General features: G+C 43.5%; 3 protein-coding genes across 3 annotated transcripts in view; 1 reads left to right on the top strand and 2 right to left on the bottom strand.

The window, feature by feature from the left end:
- LOC118289488 (RNA binding protein fox-1 homolog 3-like) overlaps positions 1-24,978 on the top strand; it is a 451,402-nt gene that overhangs the window by 42,889 nt on the left and 383,535 nt on the right. The gene's annotated exons all lie outside the window — the stretch shown is intronic.
- Positions 110-5,949, bottom strand: cbx2 (chromobox homolog 2 (Drosophila Pc class)). Its single transcript, XM_035616536.2, has 5 exons — positions 5,778-5,949; positions 5,629-5,672; positions 4,064-4,129; positions 3,783-3,852; positions 110-3,697 (listed from the first exon to the last, which is right to left on the bottom strand). The coding sequence occupies exons 1-5, from the start codon at positions 5,847-5,849 to the stop codon at positions 2,339-2,341; spliced, it is 1,611 nt and encodes a 536-aa protein (XP_035472429.1). The 5' UTR covers positions 5,850-5,949; the 3' UTR covers positions 110-2,338.
- Positions 7,223-13,254, bottom strand: LOC118289487 (ectonucleotide pyrophosphatase/phosphodiesterase family member 7). The gene is made up of 6 exons (XM_035616537.2): positions 12,888-13,254; positions 12,311-12,456; positions 10,868-11,497; positions 9,041-9,275; positions 7,721-7,844; positions 7,223-7,612 (listed from the first exon to the last, which is right to left on the bottom strand). The coding sequence occupies exons 1-6, from the start codon at positions 13,123-13,125 to the stop codon at positions 7,555-7,557; spliced, it is 1,431 nt and encodes a 476-aa protein (XP_035472430.2). The 5' UTR covers positions 13,126-13,254; the 3' UTR covers positions 7,223-7,554.

The raw sequence follows: 24,978 nt of genomic DNA, 5'->3' as shown, positions 1-24,978 counted from the left end.
ATTATGCAGCCATACAGACAGACATGCTCATGGTCGCCCTTTGAGAAGCTGGAATCGGCAAGGGTTTGGAATTTTTGCTCAATAAAAAAATAGTTAGATGAAACCCAGGTCAGACATTAAGGTCGTACCGTTTATTAGTCAGTTTGACAAGTGGCAACAGAACGAGGATTGACGGCGCTGATGGAGTCCTAACCCTGAAATAAATATAGTGTAAAGAGAACAACATGCCAATAGAAATGTAGTTGGTACATCTGAAATTAAAATACAGTAACTGAAGATTTTTTTTCTTGACGTTAATTCCTGAAAAAGCAGGTGCATGAAAGAAATTCATATAACACCTTGCATTACCCCATAATCTATTATATGGTCGTGATGATGAATGACAAATTTTATTGAGCCTAAACTTAACGTTTTGTTCCGGACGTATTTGAGGTGAACCGACGAGACGAAACAAAACACTCCAAACGGTGACACGTGTAATAGGAGAAAACCTTCTAGCGAGGGGTGTTTTTTTTCTGCTCCTAACTGGAAAGTACTTCTTTATAACCTGAACCTAAACCACTTTTTGCTCTTTCAAAAAGTGGCGTAAAATATTTCAACATTTGCGATATGTCTTCCAGCCGGGCTTCAAAACAAACGTGGATAAGAAAGACAAAAAAAGGGTACAGTCTCCATGCTATATGCTCTAGGGGGGAAACTCCTTTATTGAACAACCTGAAATTCTAGCTATCTTTGGGGTAATGCCTTTTGTGTTTTAGTCTTTGAGCGAAAAGAAAGGCACAGCCTGCAGAGCAGGATTAGACAGAAGAGTTCAGTCGAAGTGCTTTGTTGCCAAACTCCTCTCGAGGGAGCAGAAAGTAGCGCACATTGTTTGTGGTTTTTCTTTTCCGTTACATCAGATAAAGACCTTTTTTTTGTTCTTCCTCCGCGCTCGGAGGCTGGGCCTGCAGCTCCTGAACCACCATGATGCAGGCGGGTGAAAACGAGACGCCTGCAGCTGCAAGAAAGAAAAAACAAAACAACAACAAACAAAAAAACCCCCCGAATAAAATCTGGTATTTCAGAACTTGACATTCTCAAAGACCAGCAGCGACGGAGACGATGAAAATCTGGTGTTTCCTGGTCTGGGACAAACGAAGCTTAGAGGTTTATTGTCAGGCTTTGTTCACACCCAACCCTTTTTTTTCCTCTCCTCCCCACTTCCCTCTCTGAAAGCAGTTGCCTTTGGCAAATCTCAGGGGCTCGCGGGAGGCTTTGACAGATAAACTGCCCCGTGATCATCCAGCCGTGTCAACACACAAGCACTTATTCTATGTTTTTTTTTGTCCGTATTAATTACATGTCACATCAGATTAAAGTTGCTGGTGTATACCTCGTCGAAGGAACAGGGAGGGTTGATGCAAAAGGCAGAAGAGGCGCAAACCTCAGCCTGAGCAGAGTCTTATCTGAGCACCAGGGAGGAGCCAAGATACCGTATCCAAACTATCCAGACACGCGTCATTTGGCAAAACTGCGCCGATAGACCAGTGACTTTTCGGGGCGAACGCAGTGGTGCAACTCGGGTCCAGTTCTGAGGGGAGTTTGTCAGCTTCCTGGTACTAACACAGGTTTTATACAGCAATGAGAACTTAATACATTAGAGCTCAGAAAAACAAATTATATGGACACAAAATTATGGTTTACCCTGGAGGGAAAGGTTTTTTTCCTGTCCCGGAAGAAATTAATATACATTTGCAGCAAATGGTGAATAAAAACAGGAGGTAGCTAATTCACAAAACATTAAAAGTAAAGATGCTATACTAATAATTAAAAACTGGTTTTACGTGAACTATTGATTGGTATGGAATCACAACATATCATGACTTAATGTCTGCCATCCACAAATTACTCTGGCCCGGACATTCCTCTTTTCTGCTTAGCTGTATGTTATAATAAAAACAAACACAGAGGAGATCGATATGAGCGGATGTGTGAATTTTTTAACATTTCGCACTGATGCGGAAACTTGCACAGGGGCCAGGGTTATTTTATCTTGATTCTCCAGCAACTTGGTAACGACTCAGTTTTGTAGACAACAGTGAGACTACGAAGACTTGTTGAGATTTCAGGTTATCGTACGAGACCCAGATTTGTAGACACAAGCGAATAAATAATTACAATCAAAACTGACGTACAGTTCGTTTGTTTTTAACCTAAAAACGAGTCTTTTCGTGAAAATAAAATAAAAAGCAAATCGACTCAGGCCACAAGGTTTTTTTAATCCATTTCCTTCACGAACCCAAATTCCTTTGGGTTCCACTCCATAGCGCGTCTGGTTCGCAGTGTCTCGATTCCTTCATCAGTAGTTGCGAAGGCTGAAGAAGCCCACGCTGGTCGGCGACTCCTTCACCGTGACGGTCACCAGATTAGCGGTGACGTCCGTCACAAACACGTGCTCTATCAGGCTGCGCGTGGGCTTCCAGTCCTGGTTCGGGTTCAGCGAGCGATCCTCGCCGGCGTAGGGAGAATCCTGGTCCTGGTCCGAGTCCGAGCTGCTCTCCTCTTCGCCTGTGCTCATGTCGGTCATCTTGGCCTTCTTGCCGTCTTTGTAGGCCGCTCTCTCCTGCTGACTGAGGACTTCTGTGGAGGCTTTATGCACCCCGCTCTTGTCCAGTCTGCCCTGGACTCTAGAGGACTGGATTTCCGTCGCCTCCTTGACCTTGTCTGCTCCCGGAGGGTTCTTTCTGGTCTGCAGTCTTCCGGCGATCGCCGGACTCTTCGGCGGATTGTACTCCTGATTTTGCGTGACGGTAGTTTTCCTCGCTGGGTGTGTTGCGTTTCTCAGGCCCGACGCTGGCGTGGTGCCGTTTCCGGGGGCATCCTTGCCTTGCGCCGATTTGTTCTGAAGGTTGAGCGGCTGAGGGACAGAACCCTGAATGGCGGAGGCGTTCTTGGATGGTACAGACGCCACTGCTTTGGTATTGGGCATCCGCTGCAGTGCTGACACAGGGCCCTGGGGTTTCTTTTGTCCATTGGGGGAACTCAGGGTGTGCTGAGTGGTTCCCTGAATGGGGTGTTTGGATGTATTCAAATTCAACGCCGCCACCCCTTTTGATTTACCAGCGGCTGTGTTCAAATCCAGGCTCGTTCCGCCGCTCATGCCGGAGACGGACAGTTTGCCATCAGAGACATTCCTGCTCTGGCTGGATTTGTTCAGAGCGAGGGAGGCAGGTTGGACTGACCTGCCAGATCCCACAGAGCCCGGGGAGTTTTTAACGGCCCCACCCTGGGTCAGAGAGCCCCTGTTATGACTGCCCGCCGTGTCCCTCGGCGAGCCCCGGTGGAAACCCATGAAGGTGAAGCTTGCCGGGTGAACAGGCTTTTTGATCGCTCCCGGAAGATCGGCATCTTTGGACGTCTTCAGGATTTTCCGAGGGGCCTTGTTCTGTTGAAATTCCTTCACCTCGGGGGACAGAGGTTTCCTGCTCCGCTTCTTCGGGGGCTCCGGTTTTGCCACGACGATCTGCGCCTTCTTCTGCGGGACAGGATGAAGCTCTCGCGTTCTGATGCTCGGGGCGGCCTGCTGAACATCGCCGCCATCTTCGTCATCCTCTTCTGATGAAGACGTAGAGGACGAGCACGAGGACGAGGAGTCGGAAGACGATGACGACGAGCCAGATGAAGAGCTGCTTGATTTTGTAGCTTCGGGCACATTTTCCTAAATCGAGGAGCGAACATTAGATACTGAAGTGTGCTGAACTCACATAAAAAAGGACGTTGGGCGTAGTTTATATTGTACTCACTGGGATTTTCCGCGGTCTTCCTCTGGGCCGCTTCCCTTTGTTACGCAACAGCAGCTCCTTCTCTTGCTCCCTGTAAGACGCAAGTTGACAAATTCTCAAAATGAGATTAATGAAAATCATCTATTGTGTAACACTTAGTTTATGAATTATTTTACTTCCTGATGAGAAGAAATCAAGACCAAGGCTAAAAATACAACTAGTCTATTTTGCGCAAGATTGTTGTTTGTTAGAAAACTCATTTTAGAGTCAATGCACAGACCGGCCAGTGGTATGTGACTCACTTCTTGTTGAATGCAGCCAACAGTCTTGGGTCCAGGATGTTTTCTTGGGGCTCCCAGCTGTTGTGTCTGACAGAAATTTGACGAAAAAAAGAGAGTTTACGCGTCAGCGTTAGTCAAAATAAAGCGGCAAACTATAAGCTCCTGTGAGATTAAATGTATCCTGCAGCCTCAGCAGTGATGATACTTCAGATCTAGGGTTTGCTTCGCATTACACCGACAAAAAGATGAGTTCGGTGCAGCACGGCTATAAACAAGAGTGATCAGGAGATGACTTATTCCCCCCCGACTCCCGCAAAACTCGAAGGAGAAAATCACTTTCCGCTGCCGCAGCAACCTGAAGTAGTAATATTAAAGTTTCACGAAAGAATTCTCTGATGGTTTTTCAGTTCTGCTCCAGACATGAAGCGATCATAGGGCGGACACACACTCGAATAATTATATCCCCCAGATTATGCCGAAGGGACAAAAAAAGTCACTAATATCACTTTTGAATAATTATGAACCATAACAAGTGGAGAGAAATGTCCCACCAGGCTTCTTACATTGAGCAGGGACACTTCCTTTCTTTCCTTCCTTTTTACAATAAACTCAGTTGTGGTGGAGGGGGAAAAAAAGCGCCAATTGTTCAACAAATCACAACGAAACCAGGAAGGAAGATGAAGCATTTGTGCTGTGACGTTCATGGGAAGTCGGGAAAATAACACGGTTGCTGCTTCGCCCGTCCCATAAACAAAAACAATCATACAACTTTGTTTTGCAGTTTTGTTGCACCGCTACATCACCACGAAGGACCGACGGTGCTCAGCTTCTTTTTATTCTTCAAGTGATCTGAACTATACGCGCACGTGTAATGACCTTTTTTCTCTTCCTCATCACTTGTGGCTGAAAGGCCTGTTCTGATCAACCCCCACCCCTTTCCCCTACACACACACACACACACACACGCACACAAAGGATGTGGGTCCTAACAGAAAGCCATGGAGCTGGCAGGCACAACCGTGTTGCATTGATGGTGGATTAGTGAAGTGAAGCTTCACAAGCAGCAGCAGCGGAGATGCTGATTAAAAAAATATGGAAGAAAAAAAAGACCCAACACTTTGTTGTAATTAATCATCCCGACGTGAAGTGGCCATAAATCAAAAGATCAAAAGTCGCCGCAGATGTTCCGTCAGCGATGATTTTCGAGGCAAAAAAACCAAAACATACGCGATTATTAATTAATTCCTCATCGCGACGATCTGAGAGAAAAAACGGTCAAAATTTTTTTGGGAAAAAAGTGACCCCCCCCTAAAAAGTATCGTCTGTTTTTTCTGTTTCCCCCAAAAATTGTTGAGGTGTAAATGAACAAAAGAAATCAAACTCAGAGGCAGAATTTGGCGAAAGTGTCTGAAGCAACTGTCCGTCGATGATGTGGTTTGAACAAAAGAAGAAGAAGAGAGAGAGAGAGAGAGAGAGAGAGAGAGAGAGGGAGAGAGAGAGAGAGAGAGGGAGATGTCGGCAACAGTTCAGCCAGAGAGGCAACAAGCGACGCGCCGTTGTTGTTGTTTTCATTGTTTCCTACTCACTTGGACGACCATCCCCTCCACTTGACGAGGAACTCCAACTTTCCCTGGACGAGAAGCGGCACAAGAAGAAGAAGAATCTTAGTGAACACGCCGTCGGGCGGGAGAAGGTGAAGCGGCGCGCGGATGGACCAGAAACATTTGCTTCTCACCTTTTTCAGCCGTTTGTTCAAGATGCATTCCGCGTCGAAGACCTGCTCGCCCACGGCGCTCAGCTCCTCCATGTCTGCCTGCTGCTGCTCGCCACGAATGAGAAGCCTTTATTACCGCAGGAGGCGAGGGCGCTCGCGTCGCGCGCAGCTGCGCGCAATTGCGCACGAGCCGCACCCGGATGTGCGGAGTCGCGCCTTCACAATAGAAGGGAGGCCACGCGGTTAAAGGGACAGTTCAGTGGTTTTGAAGTTGGGATGGTACGAGTTACTTATGCATGGTTCATGTGTCCTTATGGAGATGGTGATCAGCGATGTCATTTAACGGAGTTTGGAGGAGAAGAGGATGCAGTGTAAGTCTGCGAGTTGGTGCAGTAATACATGGCCGAAATACGCTTGAAAAAAATAATCGAATAATCTGTTCAAGTAGTTTTTATGACACCCCCCCCAAATATTCTCTGATTTCCGCTTCTTGAATGTGAATATTTTATGTTTTTTTTGCAGTGACAGTAAACTGAATATCTTTGGAAAGGATGGAATCAGAAATATGTATCTACTGTACAACCAATCACATTGGGATCACATTGTGGCCCTACAACACAGTGGCAACCACAGCTTAGTTTGGCATTTTGGCCACCGCCATCTTGTTTTTTGTCATTTAAAAAAAAAAAAAGTCTGTTGCCAAAATCATCTTTTTTCCTCTTCTCCAGATAACCAGCATTTTTTTCTGTCATAGGTAAAATGTAAATTGTAAAATTGTGAATATATTATTGTTAATGTCCATAAAATGCTTCCTAAAACAATGGTCTGTCTTTCAAAAAATGTGTATATGTATATATAGATATATAGATATATATATATATCTATATATATAGGAAGCATTTCATGGTCATTAACAATAATATATTCACTATTTTTTATTTGCTTAGTTAATATTATTATTAACTTGCATCCATTGGTCAAAGCATACATTCTGCACTACATAATTTTCCATGTGCATTATTTTCTTTATGATGAAGACAAAATCAAACCTTCGGCCTAAAAGTTACAATATCTCAAAGAAACAAACTAATGGGAGTTGAAATGAAAGCCAATTTGGAAAGGGGCAGTTTTACTTTGAAACTTTCTAACCGGAAGTTTCGTATTACCGCGCGTAACTTGATGCTTTTATGCGAATAGAGGCGGGCAAACTGAGAATGAGGCTTCTGAATAATGTCCCTCGGCAGGCACCGTCGTTCAGCAAAACATGACGTAGAGACATATGGTCGTGATATATTCAGATAAATCATATCGGATTTAATAACATACTTTCAACTTCTATATTAAATTATTACAATTATTTTCATGATGCTATTTGATTTTACTTGTTTTTTTACATCATATGAATTACTAGATAAACAATTGCTCTAAATCCCAGTTTTAAAACAACTTAACAACCTTCAGTAAAATGGGTTCAGGTAAATAAATTTTATTAATTCAGACATTTTAAATACAACATGTTGTAAAACAGATATTACATACGTACAGTAAGAACCTGATTTACTCTGCAACAACAAAGTACTAAGCAAAATAAAAATAAACACAAAGTGAGCCTAGGAGTTTTTTTTATTTTATTATTTAATATTTCTATTGTGTTGATTTTTACAAATCGTTTGTTTTGAACCAAATTAATAATTTGTATAATGGTTCCTTTCCTCACAGGATTAGAATGAATCAGGTCCACAAATACTTGTTTGTGATTTTTAGTAGAATCACGTTCTTGTTTTTGTTTGTGCGATGATCAAAATGAAGCTTGATTTGTGTTTTCCTTTTCTGGAAGATCTTCCGAACTTCCCGATCTGAAAAAACAAACAAACAGAAGAACAGGTACAAATCCATTAAAAAATATTCCTGAAATATTCTGTATGATAATGGTCTTGAAATGACTCATCAAAACACGTCATTACTTTTTATCCTTGCGTTTTCTCTTCAGTAATTTGTGGGATGTAATCACGACAAAAACTACAACTAGAAATCCAGCCACCGCAGCGAGTCCAGTGAAGACGTTTTGCAAGATATGCACATTTTGATCTGAAAGACAGAAGAACACGTTCACATTTTTAAGGTTTTGCTTTTGGTTGATGCCGATTTTTTCTGCTTCTTCCCTACAATATACCTTGAAAAAAAAATAACCGCAAAACATACACCTTCCAAAATACTGCCTCTACTCAAGCACTGAACTCCATGAACCACACGATGGCGCTATAATAACTGCTATAACATTTTGTCCAATGACTACTTAGTGGCCGTGTGCCCAAGTCTTGTCTGTTCTGAAGTCTGCTCGTCAACAAACTGTAGTGTTTAAAAAAACAAGACATTTAAAATTGTCAATACTCTTTGGGGGGAAATCAGGAAAAAAAACCTTAGATATGTACTAGATTAAACTGTAAACACTCAAATTAAGTAGAAGTACCTAAAAGTTATACTTCCATACTTAAGGAAACATATGGTGACTTAAACCTCAGGTTGCTCTTCAAAAGCTGATTCTTATAGTCAGATTTTGTTGTCATAGTATTAACAATCATACAAATTGATTTCTGAGTTCAACCTACTACAAAATCAAGACGTTAAAAACAAGTCATATCAGAGATGGACTACATGTGGTTGTTATCTGAGGATTATTTCATCCCAGTAAAACCAGCAACATCGTAGATGCTTGAGATTGTTTTTGACGTAAATAATGAGCCTGGTGATATCATTTGATTTTCTTTTCGTCAAAACAAAATCCCAAATTTTCTTTCTATTTGAGGAAAAAGTGTTGTCTGGATATTAAAAGTCTGATATATCATAATGCTCTGTACCATAGAGGGGCATTGTTGTCCAGATGTATTTACATTACAACTGTCCAAGTACTTTTGTTGCTAAAAGCTCAATCAGACTGCTTAAAAGAAGAAAATAATAATATAGGAAAGATATAAAAACGTAATACGCTGAGACCAATGAAAGAGCTGTATTCGTACCATCGGAGCTACATTCTAAGCATGTTTCCAGGCAGCAGACGAACCTAATTTTTAAACTTCCTTTCTTAAAATTTCTCTGAATTTACTGCGACCGCTGCCAGATCTCCATTCTAGTTTCAACCTCCAGTAGCTCCACATCTGATATGGACGTACGATATAGTGTTGGAGATGATGGATGAAGGGCCGGGTAATGAAGGAGCAGGTGTTGGAGTGACACAGTTTTGAGGGCAGCTGGGAGAGAGGCTCATTAGTCTGATACAAACTCACCCTGAACAGCGGCGCTGGTAACCAGCATGCGCTCGGTGGCGCTCAGGTGTCCGTCGTTGACCTCCGGCTGGATGCCCAGGATGTGGCACATCAGAGAGTAGATGTGTACACTCTCAAAAGGTCCCACCTCCAGGTCCTTGTGAAAAGCCGGACCCACCGCCCTGAAGAAAGGCTTCATGTCCATATCTTGGTTGTCGAAGCCGTGCTCTCCCTTGTGGAACTGCACCGGGAAATACTGCAGGGGGACACACGGGGACGGTGAAACACCTAGTATGACCCGGTTAACTCTCAGAAATAACACATCTCAGGCTTCTCTCATTTAGTCAGCAGAGGGAGGTATTAGCCAGGTGAAAGAGACGATTCCATAGTGTAGAATTGACGCCCTCTCTTTTCTTAGTGACAACTATCAACTGATGAAAGTGTCTCTTAAAATGTCCACAAGAGACACAAAATTCTCCTTCTAATTTTGTAGTACATGTCAAGCTCACTTAAACGAACTGTGATGTAAACATCACTATCTCGAAAACCCTGTTATCTTTGCTTATGTAAGGGTCTCAACATGCTCTTCCCACTCTGGGATCAAACTGTAAGGGGCCATAAAGAGCGAGATCAATAAGTCAGATAATGCAGTCGTGATCGTGTTCGGTCACAAGACCTTTAGATGACCAATTCCATCAGTAGATTTCACAGGACTGATTGTTTTTCCTCATCGTCAGCATATGAAATACATTTCATGATTTGAGTAATTTACCCTTTAAGTTTAGTTATGATTTGATGCTTCGATGTACTGACTAACGCAGGCAATTACAAAGTTACTTGCACAGCGGGAGCGACTGTGGAGCCGAGTGAAAAATGCTAATTGTGAATTTTGAGGCGTGAATGGCTTCGTGAAGCAGTTTGAGAGCGCTGCATGTCACCAGCCAGGCCTGGATTATCCCAAGGACATGCAAATTCACTTGATTAAAATTGTAATGTGCTGAGATTAGATGTTAACGCCTTGTTTCTAGTTAAAAGTCCAGTTTCACCATTTACACGGCGAGCGGAAGGCAACAGGTTATTTTCACTGTTTCTGAGGGTATTTGTAGAATCAGCACACTGCAAACAAACGCAAAGCCATAACAGGAGAAAAAAATAATACAAGTGAAATTATCTGTCCATGCATTAAGAGAATATTACTTGGCAAGAAATCTTGAAATAAGACACATTCATGATCAATTCATGGAATATACCATGAATTCAAAGATAGAAACAGGTGAATAACTTTTAAAACAAGATGATTGATTTCATATTTCAAAATCTTAGATTTAAATCTCGGCAAGCACAGAAAGATTTCCAGCGCGGGCATTTTTAGGATTGTTCTCCTGGCTATTTATCTGTATCAGTGTATCAGTGCTTGTCATTTTATTCCCCTATAACCAGTTGAGTAGGCCCTAATTACATGAATTACTGATTGCTGCTAAAAACACCACGACAGCATGAAATGCAAGTGTGGCAGCAGCTTTCGTTATCTGGGGTCTCAGTAGTATGTTAGTGGACGCACGTGACAACGTGAGGTTACTGTTTACTTTAAAGTGTAATTTGCAGCGGATCAAAACTTCTCTCTGTGGTTTTAAACTTCCCAGCATGTTAAATTTTTGACCAAACCTACATCCGGTATATCGGAGAAGATAAGAGTTGTCTGTCTGATCACTTAGTGACTATATATGGCTTAACAGTTGTATTTTTGAAGAAGTCTTGCCTTCTTTCTTACAGGTCTGTGTAACATCCGAATTCGTAAACAGGAGTGATACCAAAAGAAAAAATTTAAATTGAATCTGGTCAACGCACCCCATTGATGACGTATCCAGGGTCGGCCCATAAAACGATGGGGAGGATACGATTGTTTTTGGCAAAGTGGAGGCGCTGTGGCATCTCCTCCTTCCTGTAAACATGGAGGTGCGGATGGGCGCCCTTCAAGGCACCATAAACCTTCTCCAGCTTGCCTGGCTTTGGCAAGAGCATCCCGGCGGGGCCGTAATCCACCAGGTGAAACGACAGGTCACGGAACGAGAAGCCTGGGATTTTGGACAGGGTGATCTCTTTCACCAGACCGTTGCGGTACACGCTGCTCATGCCGTGGTCCGCTGTGATGATGATGTTTAGGCGGTCGGTCAGGCCGTGTCGCTCAGCCGACTGTCGGATGTAGCCGACAGTTCTGTCAACTTGCTTGACCATCTCCCGACGCTCGGGGGAGTCGGGGCCGTATTTGTGGCCCGTGCCGTCCGGCTCGCCAAAGTACATGGACACAAAGTCCAGATCCTGGTGTCCGAACCAGCCCATCACCTTGTCTGTGTTCTCTTGCCACTCAGTCTCGTTCTTGTAGTTGTAAAGCACTGGCTCAACTTCCCGCACCATAGCAACTTGTCCCTGGTAACTGGAAGCGGTGCCAGGAAAGTGAAGAGACCCAGTTTTCAGGCCCTTGAAAGTTTGGGGGGGAACAAAGAGGACACATGAACATCGCTCTTGCAAAAACATTTCTACAAAAGCATTGGCAAGAATTCATCTGTTCATCTTATCACACCAAACGTGACACAATTTTTTTGCGCGACACAAAGTCAATGCAAAGACGAGTGTTGACGGCATGTATTTGTGTTATTAGCTTCAACCGCTCTAGTTGAAATACTTGCATGGGACGTTGGTGCGAAAGCCAATTAGTGTCCGACGTCCTGGCATTGTATAAGAAATGGAGGATAAAACTATTGTTACACGAGTTGCTGTTTGTATCGTGACCGAGTGAAGAAGGAGAGGCCTTGGCGAGGAATTAGGACACTAATTTGCTTTAGCCCCAGGTAGCACCACCGCTTTGTGTGGCTTTCCCATTGGCACTCCTGTCTGACTTTTTTTGCATTAAACAGGAAGTGGAAGGAAAACGGGTGAATATATGCGAGTTGTGTTTATTTGCGTGAATAGCGCGGATCAGCACAAGCGATCCTGTGGCCAAACTCACGTGAGTAACGCAACCCAAAAACTTGCTTCCAGTTTGTGTGAACACAGCACTAGACAACCTACAAGGAAATCAAATCAGTGGATTTCTTTTTTTTAAGACAACCTTCAGCAGCAGTTTTTCTGCATTAACACCACACCTGCAAAATCATTTGCAGTCTGACCAAGCAGATCTACCTGAAGCCATTCAGCAGGATTTCAGAGTTGTTTTGTCGAGAGAAATGGTTTCAGGGCTGTAAACGGCAAAACAGTCTCTTGGAGATAAGATGGAAATTGTGCTGCACAGACCTGTCTCTGCGCTGTGATCCAGATAGGCAGAGTGCCATTGTCCCACCACTCATTCACAAACTGAGTCTGATAGTACGGCTTCTTCTCCAAGGTGGTGGTGTTGAACCACATGTTGTGGATTACCCCGTGATTCTCCACGTAGCGGCCTGCAGAAGAGAATCACTTGTCAGTCCGCTTGCACTCAATATTCATAGCGTGGCACATTCACATTAAAAAATTCTATCAACTTAACAGGCTGAGTGGCATGACGCTTTTGGACAAGGTCTTACGACCAACTTCGGAGATTAGAGGAATTTAATTTCAAGGAAGTTAAATTTCTTTTAGCTGGCGCTGATGATTTGAGAGTCAAAATAAGAAAGGGAGCAGAGAATTCTTCCCTCAGTCATCCAAGCATAATCATCTTACTCAGCTATAAAAGCTGTTGGACTCTGGGACATTCAATTACAACTAATTCCCTTTTCCCGTGGCTTCTTTTCTGTCCTCGCCGAGTAAACTCAGAGCGGCTTCCTATTCCGTCATGATATGCAGATCCCCTGCCAACTGGGAAGCACTGTTGTAGGAAATATAACACTTTTACCTGTCAAGAGGGTGAAGTGTGTAGGACTGGTGATAGTGAGGTAAGGAGGTGTGATATATTGGGCTTTGACGCCGTCCGTGGCCATTTTGTCGAGGTTCGGCGTGTTGACATCGCGGTCGTAGTCCCAGCGGAAACCGTCGAAGGAGATCAGCAGCACCCTCTGTCTCTGTTGGTTCAGCGGCGCTCCGAGGACGGAGAAGGCCCAGAGGAGGCAGAGACTTGCGGCGGTCCACATCATGGCGAACCGCAGTCACTTCACTGATCTCAATTGACTCTGTCCCCCGGCTGAAACTCTCATTTACGAAGAGCACCACCTTCCTCTTGGCTTCTCACCTGGGGGTTTCTGCAGCCAACACGTTCTGAGCAAAGTTTCAACAATTTATCTTATCTCTTAGATTGGACGGACTTTATCTCAGCACTTTAGTGCATGCAGCCCCACTGGTGTTTATGAGCCGGTTTTTACGGCCGGGAGTTGTGTTCACAGTGAATTTCCCCCCCGTTTTTTTGCTCATGAGGATTGCCAGTAAAACAGATTAATCTCTGCGGGCATCGCGGCTGTTTGTTTCCTCCCCTAACTCGCTTGTTGATGCTGTCTTTCTGTTTGTCTGCCTGCCCGTCTGTTCTTGTGAATCACTGACGATGGGGGAAATGACACTTTGATGGGTTTCACCTTGAGTTGGGATGGTGCATGATTGATCTGACACCGGGAAAATGAAGAGGAAAATGAGAGTATATATCTTTTCGTCCGCTACCAGTGGTCTCTCGGGAAGAAAAGACCCCCACAGTAATAGTCATATTCATTTTAATAACTCTAATGTGTATATTAGCCCCAGGATATTGTTAAAAGATCCTTTAAATCTACATTGATTTCTTTTCCTTTTTTTTGTAGCAATGACCATGACGATGGACATTCTGTTAAAAATGAACCGCAGCCTCCTCAGTGTTTCAGATCATACTCACAGTTCTTATCCAGATATTATTATATATTACCGCATTGTGCTGTAACCTTATCACCGTCCATCAAATTGCTAGACAAGCTCTTCAAATTTGTTCTTTATTGTGTTTGTCCTTGGCAGAGGTTCAAGGGAATTGTCTAATCTTTATGGAGATAAGGGATAACATTCATCAGCTTTCATTTACCTCATTCATATTCATTAGCTTTTCACGTATTAACTCTATATGCCCGTCGTCCACTGTCAGCAAGATTTGCGGGAGTGTCTCCGACTGCTGAGACCAGTGGCTGTCTCGTATCTCATATAGCTATGAGAACTTTATCAAACACTCATAATGAACATAAGGGGCAAGCAAACTTTCTCCGATCCTCTCTAGGGACTTCCAGACATTTTCTAGAAGAAGGAAAGTGAGGTGGTGTTGGCCTTTGGCACTCCCTGCTGCCTCGCACACGACCGTCGCAGTGCGCCCCCCGCAGATGGAAAACAGAAACTAGTCAGTGAGAGAGAGATAATGATACACAAATCAAGAACTTGGTATTGCCCAGGCGGAAGATAGAGTATTGTGTTTTTAGAAAAGCTTCCGCTTAAAAAATAAATAAATCTTGTACACTTGGGACAATTTTTACAATTTTAAATCCTGTGAACATCAGTAAATCCTGATATATACCCAAACACTCAACATCGAAAAGATAAATGCCCAGACAGAAGGATTCTGTTAGATAGACCTAAATGTCCCTTGACATTCTAAAATGATGTTTTTCTTTCCTTTTTAAATATCTGAATTCCGAAATGTTTCTACGTATCACAATATTTGCGAGGGTGGAGATACTTCAAATATGTCAGTTTAATAAAAACAAACCACTTACTCTCTCAACTCATGGACAAACAAACTGTTTTCCCACTACGCATATAAAATGCTTACTCTTAAATCAGAATTTCTGATGAAAGAGACGAGTCGGAGCCACACGTAAAAAGAAAAACAAACACCACCAGCCCCCTTTTATAGGAGGGAAATAAATTTTTAACTGCATCTGTATTCTGCTCACTCGGCGTTTGAATGGCAAACTGCTTCCCTCCCCTGCTGTGCCTGGAAGTAGACCATCAAGTTCATGCCAGCGTGGCGAAATCGATGTGTTTTGAATTGTGAGCAAAACAAAACTTTTGATGCATGAATGGCTTATTATCAGGTTACACGCAAGTAAGTCCAAGCGTAAAACTTCAAAACCACAGGAAAAACTCCACCGGCACCTGGAGGTGTTGTTATCTTCCTATTTGCAAATTACATGTTCCGAGGAAACATCATGTTAGCAATTTCTTTCCCCTCCCCTGTTTCAAATCAGACACAGCATTCATGATGATGAACAAATCTCCTGCCCACATTTTTTAAGCTGATTGTTTTGTTGATATATATTTACATGAATAAACATTTCTACACCCCAGTTTTGGAGGTGTGATATGATTCACGATACTAATTGAAAAGGTAATGATATGTCATAACACAGCTGGTGTCCTGCTGCTCCTCAAGGGGTCAAAAAGTTAGTTATTGCTGGTTTGCTGGTGTCCTTCACCGCCCCAAGCTCCATTAGATGTCCTGTTCCAACACGAAAAGCTCCTTTTATACCCAAGCACCTCTTCAGTGCAGACTTTAATGGCTAATCCCTAGCAGTAGCATTCATACTGCGCATCCCTTCCCCCCTCAATATTTGGCATGTTGTGGCTGATCCACAGCGGATCAGTGCCTACTACAGCCTCCAACAGGCCTGGCTCACGGGAAAAAAAAAATGTTATCAAGGGGGAAAAGTGCAGCGCAGAGGGGGGGCATGAAGGAGGGAGGGTGGGGATTCTCCTGGTGCAGCACTGAGAGCACTCGTTCACACCTGTCAAAACAGCCAAGCAGAAACTGACGGAGGCTGAGGACGGAGGGTTCGAGGGATTGTGTGTGTGATGTACACGCCCACTTGTTATAAATGTGTGATGACAGCGCGATGCTCAGGGTCAGAGACTCATCACGATCGCGAGCGCACACAGGTGAAGCTGCCTTCAAAAGGAAATAAATAAATATAATCTGTTTCATTCACATCTAATTTTTCGTTTTTAGCAGCATTAACAATCGACAGTGTCCATGTCAGCACTTCATCAAAGAGTATTTATACTCGTGCTGACCTTGGGGGTCCGTCTCTCCACCCTTGGACAAAGCCCGTACGTGAGCGCGCAGCTCCTGTTATGTGTGTGTGTCGACTTTGATTTGATAACAAGGAGATTAACATTTAGAAAGGGTGGCAGTCAGTTCCGGCTGAACGGCGCAGCGCATGTAACATACTGTATTAAACTGAACAGCAGGATTTTGACAGCATATATTCCTATAAATACAGCAGCTCTTCCTCCAGCGGGCCACTAGCATGTCATCATTTTCTCTTTCCAGTGCGGCGGCGGCAGCCTCCTGAACAGTTGTTAGCCTGCAGTGTGTCGGCTTTCCTCTTCACCAATTCCCGACTCGCTCTCCGAACACAAGTCTGAAAGTGAAATACGACTGTTCCTCTCTGTGTTCTTCAGTGACGCTCAGATTCCGGCAGTTTTCTTTTTAGAAGGAAATCTGAATGTGGAAGGAAAAAAAACCCATGAAATGTAGTTAATAATCATCTAAAGGCCTCATCATCCAAGATGACAGACAACGTATGATTACCACATGAAAAGTACCAATCATGAGAGTCTGAACCGGTATGAGCTGCAATAAATGTAGACATTTTAAACGGAAACCCAACATTTTGTGTTAATACTCAACTTCTCGTTCTTGAATATCTTGATTGATGGTTTTCATAACCACAACCACACACGTTAGTGCTAATTAATAATAAAGAAAAGTATCATAAATGACGTTTTGGTTTTGAACTTAAAAATCAGAACGATCTAGCAAGATTTCGAAAGAAATGCAACTCTATTCATGTGTGAGCAGCTTTTTAAAACGACTTATAGCCTTATAATAATAATAATAGTAATAATAATGAACTTTATTTATATAGCAGGGTTTACAAAGTGCTTTGACAAAGAAGACATAGGATTCTCAGGGGCTGTTAGCAAAAACGCATTTACACTAATAAATCACGTAAGAAATAAAAGAGGACAACATTGTGTAAAAACAGTAAATACAAATTTAAAAGAACGAGTACAACAATTGCATAACAGCAAATCAATATGAATAATTAATTATGATAAAATCGAATAGAAGCTAAATAACGTGAAATTAAATGTTGAAAAAAATGTAGACTACAATAAGCTAATTCATAAAGCATTCACATTTTAATGGGAACAGAAAATACGTTATGTAATAATGCCAGACATACCTTCTGTTTTAGAACAAGAGACCAAAGCATCGCTACACAGCATCACCTTCAGGCTGCCGGGGTTATTACACCTAATGAAATGAAAAAAAAAACTATATAGCGCAACTATAATGCTGAGCATCACCAGTAACTTGAAATGTACAGGTTTTTCCTGATGGTGGAACTAATCCAAGGTTCGTCCATGCACGAATGTTCTCCATGAATTTCATGGCAAATTTGTTGTGCTGGACTTCGATAGTTCATACAAATAATTTGACGGTAGTGGACGTCTCTCCCTGACCTGCACGGACAACAACACACAAAGAAAAAACAAACACATTTGCAATTCTGCAATGTGCAGTATATTAAAACACGGTCCCATTATTATTATTATTATACGTTTGAAATGTCTTTAACCCCCCCAGCTTGTGAGAGTGGAGGTGAGGCAGGATGAGTAAGAACCCGGAGCAGAGTGGAGGAGGCTCAGGCTCTTTTTTTGCGGAGGCAGCTCGGCTGATTTGCGGTTTCATTCCAGCGCGTGGGCCCTTTCGGGCTCCGTTGCCTGTAACAGGTTGACGTGATAAACTCTGCAGCCGAGCCTCAGTCAGATGTGGCACAGAGGAGGAGGAGGAGGCGCCCTCCTCCTCCTCCTCCTCTCCCTTTGGCCTGGCGTCTCATTGTGGCGGTGTGGGGCTTCAGTGCGCCGGCATGACACTCTCGCACGGCAGTAATTGATTTCTTTAATTTGCTTCAAGAGAAACTGTTGTCAGCCAACCAGGCAGACATTTTTTTCTTTCCAGGGCCACTTTAATTAAATGCCAGGTCTTTAGGTGTGATATGAAATTCGTTTGGTTCCCTCTGATCTTCTTACTCCTCAGACAATTCATTAACATTTTCGCTCCTGCCTTTTATGTTTTACACAAAGCTTCAAAAAGGAGCTCATCAGTGACATTTCGGGCTGCTGCGGCTATACATTCAATCATTTATTTAAGTGCATTTAAACTAGAGATTAAGTGCAGCGTGGCTGTTTCACTTGAGATAATACGGAATTTGTCGAGACTCAAGCCGGCGGAGGAATTCAAAAGAGTATATATATATATATATTAATATGGAAAAAGTCTTTATGTTGTAACTGTTTCACGTTACTAAAAATGTACCTGAAGACGAGGAGATAACAGAATTAACAGCAGTGAATGTTAAACAAAGATCCATGTCCACCGTTTCTCCGTCTTTGTGCTCTGCGGTGAACACGCTTCATCATCCCGATCACCTTTGTCCTCCTTCACAACAACTGCCATCAGGGCCTGTAATCTGACGGCAATTATAGGGTTTTTACAGCATCAAGTCTCTCCTACGTCTCACACCTGATGAAACAACGCAGGGCAGGTGCGTCTTTGGTCCAAAGTAGCGCAACCATTTATCTCTGCAATAATAGCCGGGGCAGCAGGCACACCTCCCTAATAATATCCCGATGCCTCCCCACTCGCTCTGACTCAGAGATCCTCTGAAAGGCCCCGCTCCACTCATCCTCTCCGAGTGGTCTTCCTCTCTCTCTCGTGGAGATGAACAGCAGCTGCCTCTTCCTTCCTCCCACCGATACGTCAACACATCAGCACACCACTCTGCCCGCCTGCCTGCCAGCCTTCAAACGCCCAAAAATATGAGGCTCGCTAAACCCGAAAGAATAGCTCTGCTGCAGTTCCTATTACAGTGGTTGATATGTATTGACAGGAAATTGTTTTTTGTGTGTGTGTGTGTGGCGGATAACTTCAGTTACAGTTGGACTGAGCTTGCACGGATGGAGTGGAAAATCTTGGGAATGTATGATAATTACTTTGGTGAAAGGGCCAATTTTTCATTTTCTTTTTGGAGGGTATATAGTCTAACTTTTCTATCCGTAGTAGCAGATTGGCTTTAGGAGGATTGCGTTGATCGGTCAGTGCGTGCAATACTTTTCTCCAGACATAAAATATCTGAGCAATTATCAGATCATTTTGCCATGAAATTTTGTGAAGGCCTTCATTGTCCTTCGAGAAATGAAGCCTCCTGACTTTGGTAATCTTCCTGATGTTTTCTCTCTACCCCATTATGAGGGCAGATATCACGTCTATCCAGTGACTACCAGATGGACTTGATGTTTGATACAGATATTAATAGAATTATTTCACTTAATGAGTGACATTCCTGATTCCCAGATGATGAAGTGTAATGACTTATCCCCAGACTTTTCTTTAAACAGTTTTGAGTGAAATACACCAAAACCTTTGGATGAACTAACGTTAAAAATTAAATTTTGTCCAATGTATTGGTTCACTCGAAACCTACAATACAAACGGCTTTCCCGTCTGCCTCAGCTCAACTTTGTGTTAAGTGCTAATTAGCAAATGTTTCGTTGTAAATGTTCCAATCTAATGAAACCTGTACAGTTTCCCGAAAGCTTTCCAGAATGTTTAGTACGCAAATGTTGGCCAGGACATTGAATGTTCCAGAAATGATCCCACCAATTGTGATTGTGAACGTGTTTCGACTTGGACAATCTCCGACTGTGATGAACTGCAAAAACTCAGGGAAACGTCTGGACCCAATTTTTCCAGATAATTCCTGTCTGAAAACAGCAATGTTATGGTCCTGGTCTTAGCATAAATTGGCAAAGAGTAGCTAGCTCTGGCTAGAAGATGTCAATAGATTGAGCCCGACCCTCGATGTCGTAGTTTAGAGTCGATTTGCTGACATGTTGTTTTACAAGCAGATTAGTTCCTCATGACAGTTACTTGGTTTTCTATCTGCATTTCCTGAACAGTACGGTAAGATAGCAGCAAGGTAACTATAGCGTTCCCTTTCCTGTGTCACAGACTTTGCAGAAGTTGCATTGTTTCCGAGAAGCTGAAGAATCGTACCGCGTTCAGATATCAGGGCTTCGTCCCAAACGCATTAATGGAAAAGGTTTTTCGTCTGGAAATAGAGCGGGAGGCATTGTAAATGGGACATTAAAATGGAATCCCACATCAATTTCCCCATACCAAATGCTGCATAACAGGAGTCATTTTGACAAAGTAGCCGTGTGATTATTTTTTATTTCCATTTGAAAGCAATTAGCTGAAAGGTCCTTCCCTCGAGTTTCTGTGGCAGAATGTGTGGAATGACTCAGGATAATTGCTGTGAAATGAACAGAGTGCCAAGTCGAGAGAAGCGCGAAAAACCGCAAGGGTTCCCTCTCCATGGAAACGCCCTCTGCCTTTGTCAGTGCACCAGGAAATTAGGCAGCAAGTGATAACGGGGCTTGAATGGGTAACAAATGCAGGGGGGCGAGTGATATTTACTCCATTTCAAGCCATTACAGAAATTGAGTGTTTCCCCACGTCTCACGCTGAGCCTACTGAGTGCTGGATACAGGAGGAGGAGGAGGAGGGTCATTAAACATGGCAGCCACCAGCGACGTGCTGGAGGAAAAAGGCGGGTTGGAACAACACGGTGTATCCGCAACCAGCGATGGGCAGGAAAGATATAATGAAGCCCAGCGCTGTCAGAGTGTGGCACCAACTGATGATACTGATGCCTGAAAGGAGGACAAAGTGTTAGACGAAAAGACAAGGCTGAGACAGTGTTTGCAGCTCATCTCGTCTCTTTTGCCACAAGCTGCCTCCTCAGCTTCTGCCCAAATTGCTGCCTTTCTTGGAGGCAGCTCTCCCTCGGTGTGCCTCTCCGTGCCTCCCTTGATTACGTCAGCTGGAATAGGAACGCGATTGTTATTGTCATTACTCTCGTTAGTAATTAAGGAGCTATTGACTCCTTCCCCCTACATTCAAGTCTCTTTGATTAGGCCTGAGGCCTTGAGATATGGATTAGACTCTAAACAATGCTGCGGTCTTTTGTTGGCTGGGAGCCACGTGGCCAAAAATGAACATGTACAGACTGAGAAAGAAGCAAGGACTTAGCTGCTGCCGACTATTTCGGTCGGTGAAAGCAGATAACCGTCAGCCTGGGCTCACCGCGGTGGAGTTAGAAAACCTTTACCCTTCATGCTGCCTTCGTAGCTGGTGACACCGGGGTGTGCACCTCCACAGGAATCTCCGCGTGAAGCACAAACGCCAGGGCTGCTGTCAAGAACCTGCTGAGCGAACGCTTCGGCAGTGGTGGTGGTGGTGTAGATTTTTGGCTCGGCGGTGATGGAGGAGAAGGGAAGTCATTTTGCAGACTGTACCGTCAAGACTTCTGCAGAGGCCCCGCCAGAGAGAAAGAAATCTCAAGTTTTTTGGTTTTTCATGCCCTCAGGTTAAAGAAAAAAAGTTTTGTTGGAATGTGGCACAGTAAAGAAAATAAACAGTTCTTCAATATAGTGGTTTAATGAAAAAGTACTACTAGTATCAGCTAGTAGTTCTTGCTACTAGCTGATACTCTGACAAGGAACCTTGAGTTTCTTCCCAAACTTCTTCAGCAGTACACTCCACATTATGTGTGTTTCCATTGAGCCTTTCATTGCAGGAGGTATTAAAACTGTCCCACCAGTAGTAGGTGAAGTAGACTGTATAAATAATAGTGAGGTAGAGTCCTCAATATAATCGAGATGCTGAAGGAGTCCGTCCTCGACCTATTGTGTTACACTAGGTCTCGGGCAAGTGGCAAGACTTAGAAACTAGAGATTGAAACTCAAACTAAGTCTACACTATCAGCTCGTGGTCTCAGAGTTAATTGGTGGAGCGTCATGCTTGTCGGATCAGGTCTAATTTTCTCCTGGGTGTATTTCATACACCTCTGTTTTGTGTGTCGTGCTAAAAACTTTTTTTTTAAAATCCACCCGAGTGAATCGTAGAGAAATCCTGTTCACAAAAAACCCTTAACTGATAATTTCATTTCATAACGCTTCACAGATGTGTGCATCCCATCGCCTCGTGTAAACACAGAAATCACTGCAGTGACAACGTTATCACCAAAGGTGTCACCAAAATCAAAGAAAACAAGAGATTCCTCCTGTTGTCATTCTAAATCCCCCAGGGATTCCCCTCCCTTTGGGTAAGTGGCAGAGGAAGATGGGAATAATAGTCTAGAGTATAGATGGGGAGGGGGGAGTTCAATAATCGTGGCGGAGTGACAAGGACCCAAAAGCAATTCCTGACTGAGCACTAATCCCCACTTTTTTTCGGTGAGATAAGCCCGGAGGATAATGCGGAGGCGTCTCTCCTCTGTCCTCAGCGGTGACAGCCCCTGACAGGCGGACCCCAGCAGCACGCCTTGTTTATGTTAATGTAGGTGGCCCAGGCCAGCTCCCACGCTGAGCGGCACAGATAGAGACGTCAGAGTCTCGTCAGAGTGGCACTCGCAACCTCTCGCCGGGCTACCCAGGACCCCTGCGTTCGCTGGCAGCGGCAGAGTACCCGGGGTGAGGGAAGATGGGTGAGGTGATGTGGGGCCTGCTGGGACTCCCCCTCCCACTTTATCATCATCAGTGGATGGTTCATCTACCTCTTTACACTTGGTTTCAAGCACAAATGACATCTGTCAGAGGATTTTAATGTATGCGTCTTTATAAAAAAACTCTTTCTCTGTATTCTGAATAATTTTTTGATAGAGGTTAGACCCTGACAGTTACAATCAAAACTAGCTATGCGCTGCCAGTTTTGCCTTTTTTATTTATTTCAATGCATGCGTTTTGTTGACATGTACCAAACAGCACACAGGAAACTCTTAAGTGAGTGACGTGTGGAATAGATTCACCATTCTCTTTAAATCAAACAACAACCTATTTCCTTTTCTAATAATAAAACCCGTTTTTAGCTTTTTCCGTCATTCAGCTATTTGTATTGAATTACCACTTGTACATATGATTATTTTAATTGTTTAAAATAATAGGTTATTCACCGGCAACATACTTAGTCCCTCTTTTAAGTTGTTCATCGAGAAAAATATGCCAAACCTTTCTGGTTTGAGAAGTTGAGTGGACAACATGAACAGTTCCATGACGCCCATTGGGTTCTGGACACATTCCCACAAAGACTTAATGATTAATATGAGAAATAACTAAGAGGTAAAGCAATAACGGATATTTATATATACACTACCTGATAGATTTTGTCTTGACGACTATTACGAAGCCCTTTCTTTACCCAGACGTTTTAATCAAACCAGCCTCCAGTCTGTTCTCCATCCAGAATTTTCCAAAAATGTTTTAATCCATAGACAACTTTTACCCACTGCCAAAGAAAACACTGTACCTCCTGCCCAGTATCAGCTCTGCACCGAGCATATGTTCCATCTTGTTCAGTTCCCGTGTTTATCTGTTTGCTACCCCGAGGTATCAGTCTCATCATGCGCCTTGTCTCTCACTGATGAATGGTTGCGCCTCGGTGACCTGCATTGCCCAACACCAGCCCCCCCCCCCCCCCCCCCGGTCTTGTTTGTGTCGGTGCGATGCAGGACTGCCCCCATGGAGGAGGGAGCAAGGTGGAGGACATTGAGACAGATGAAGGGTCAGAACTGTGCGCTGAAGAAGCATCTCCTTTGGGTCTCCTTCACCCCTGTGTGTGTGCTCGACCCGCGCCAGCCTTTTCATTCTAATCTGATGATAATGATATTTGCTCAGGACGACCTCTGCTTGCACAGTGTAATTACCCCCCCAGCTTTCTATGATCTCAGCTATTGGAAATCGATGGGCCATAAGAGGGCCCCATCAGAGCTTATTATTATCACGGCTCGCTTTTTCGTTACAGTGCGATCAGATTTAATATGTTGTCGAGTTTTTTTTACTGCGTGTCTTTTGCCCCCAGCCCCCCGTTTTTACAACAGCTACTGACTTACTTATGTCACTGTGGTTAAATCAGTCAAGCTATTATTCAGATTGTCTGTTTCTTTTACCCTGCAAAGATTAGCTTCTTATCCCAGACGTGAAAATTTAAAAATAAAATGTTAAATAGTTTTTGTCTTTTGTGCTTTTGCTCTATTTCTTAGCTATTCTTTAGTTATTGTTTACTGTTATATTGTCCCCTTAATGGCACCGTTGGTTAAGTGGCACTCAGCAATTCCACGCTCATCCTTGTATTTGTGAGTGGATGTGTATTTAAATCAGTAAGGGTTAGTCTGCTTGTGGATGACTCCCTCCATTAGCTACTCATCCAGGGTTAAGTACCCCCTGGGAAACAGACGGCACTGCCCATCAGGTGACCCTGCCTCTGCACCGCCCCTTAGACTGAGACACTTCAGTTAAAGGCCTCGCCGCTGTGACCTTCACCGAAAAGCCTTCCGCAAACAGACCTTCCTTGTACTACCAAGGGTGTGCGTGTGGTCCACTGATCTGGACAATATTGCTGCTACTTCAGCCTTATGAAACCCAAACTTGTTGTTTCAAGAGAAGCGCCGTGTCTTTGTGGTGACCTTCGCGCTTGTTGTTGTCAGTCGTGTCAGAGAGAGAGATAAGAGGATATGAGGATCACAGTTGAGATTTCATCAATGAGGGTAAACGAGGGCAGGGTGTAGACTCCCTTATGGACTCTTGCCTTGCCATACAATTAAAACAAAGGACTTTCTACATGGTACATCTGAAGGGACAAGGGCTGTGAGGGCCCGTCTTATTTATTTTTTTGTTTAGATCTCGCGACCTCGAGTTCGAGTTGTATATCTTAAGTCACACTCCAATAACTCCTTTGAGCAGCAATTTCCTTTTATTGACCCCCGTAAAGTGCCTGGATCGGTAAACATCCAGGGGCTGTCCTGTTTATGAGCTAAAGGAACCTAATAACACAGCAATCAGCATTTATTTGAAGAAGGTACATTTGTTTGTTTTTTACAGTTGAATGCGATGCAATACACATCCCCGAATGCACAGGA

Source organism: Scophthalmus maximus, chromosome 17 (assembly GCF_022379125.1).
Source record: "Scophthalmus maximus strain ysfricsl-2021 chromosome 17, ASM2237912v1, whole genome shotgun sequence".
Taxonomy (NCBI): domain Eukaryota; kingdom Metazoa; phylum Chordata; class Actinopteri; order Pleuronectiformes; family Scophthalmidae; genus Scophthalmus; species Scophthalmus maximus.
The sequence above is the reverse complement of the archived record's forward strand: the minus strand, read 5'-3'. Positions and strand labels throughout refer to the sequence as shown.

Bases quoted from the DNA above. Each gene is read 5' to 3' on its own strand.
- cbx2 (XM_035616536.2), bottom strand. From the start codon at position 5,849: ATGGAGGAGCTGAGCGCCGTGGGCGAGCAGGTCTTCGACGCGGAATGC. The intron at 5,673-5,777 runs GTGAGAAGCAAA...CTTCTCGTCCAG, and splicing joins TGAACAAACGGCTGAAAAAG to GGAAAGTTGGAGTTCCTCGT. The intron at 4,130-5,628 runs GTGAGTAGGAAA...AATTTCTGTCAG, and splicing joins TGGAGGGGATGGTCGTCCAA to ACACAACAGCTGGGAGCCCC.
- LOC118289487 (XM_035616537.2), bottom strand. From the start codon at position 13,125: ATGATGTGGACCGCCGCAAGTCTCTGCCTCCTCTGGGCCTTCTCCGTC. The intron at 9,276-10,867 runs GTGCGTTGACCA...GTCCCCCTGCAG, and splicing joins CTGGATACGTCATCAATGGG to TATTTCCCGGTGCAGTTCCA. The intron at 7,613-7,720 runs GTAATGACGTGT...TTGTTTTTTCAG, and splicing joins AGAAAACGCAAGGATAAAAA to ATCGGGAAGTTCGGAAGATC.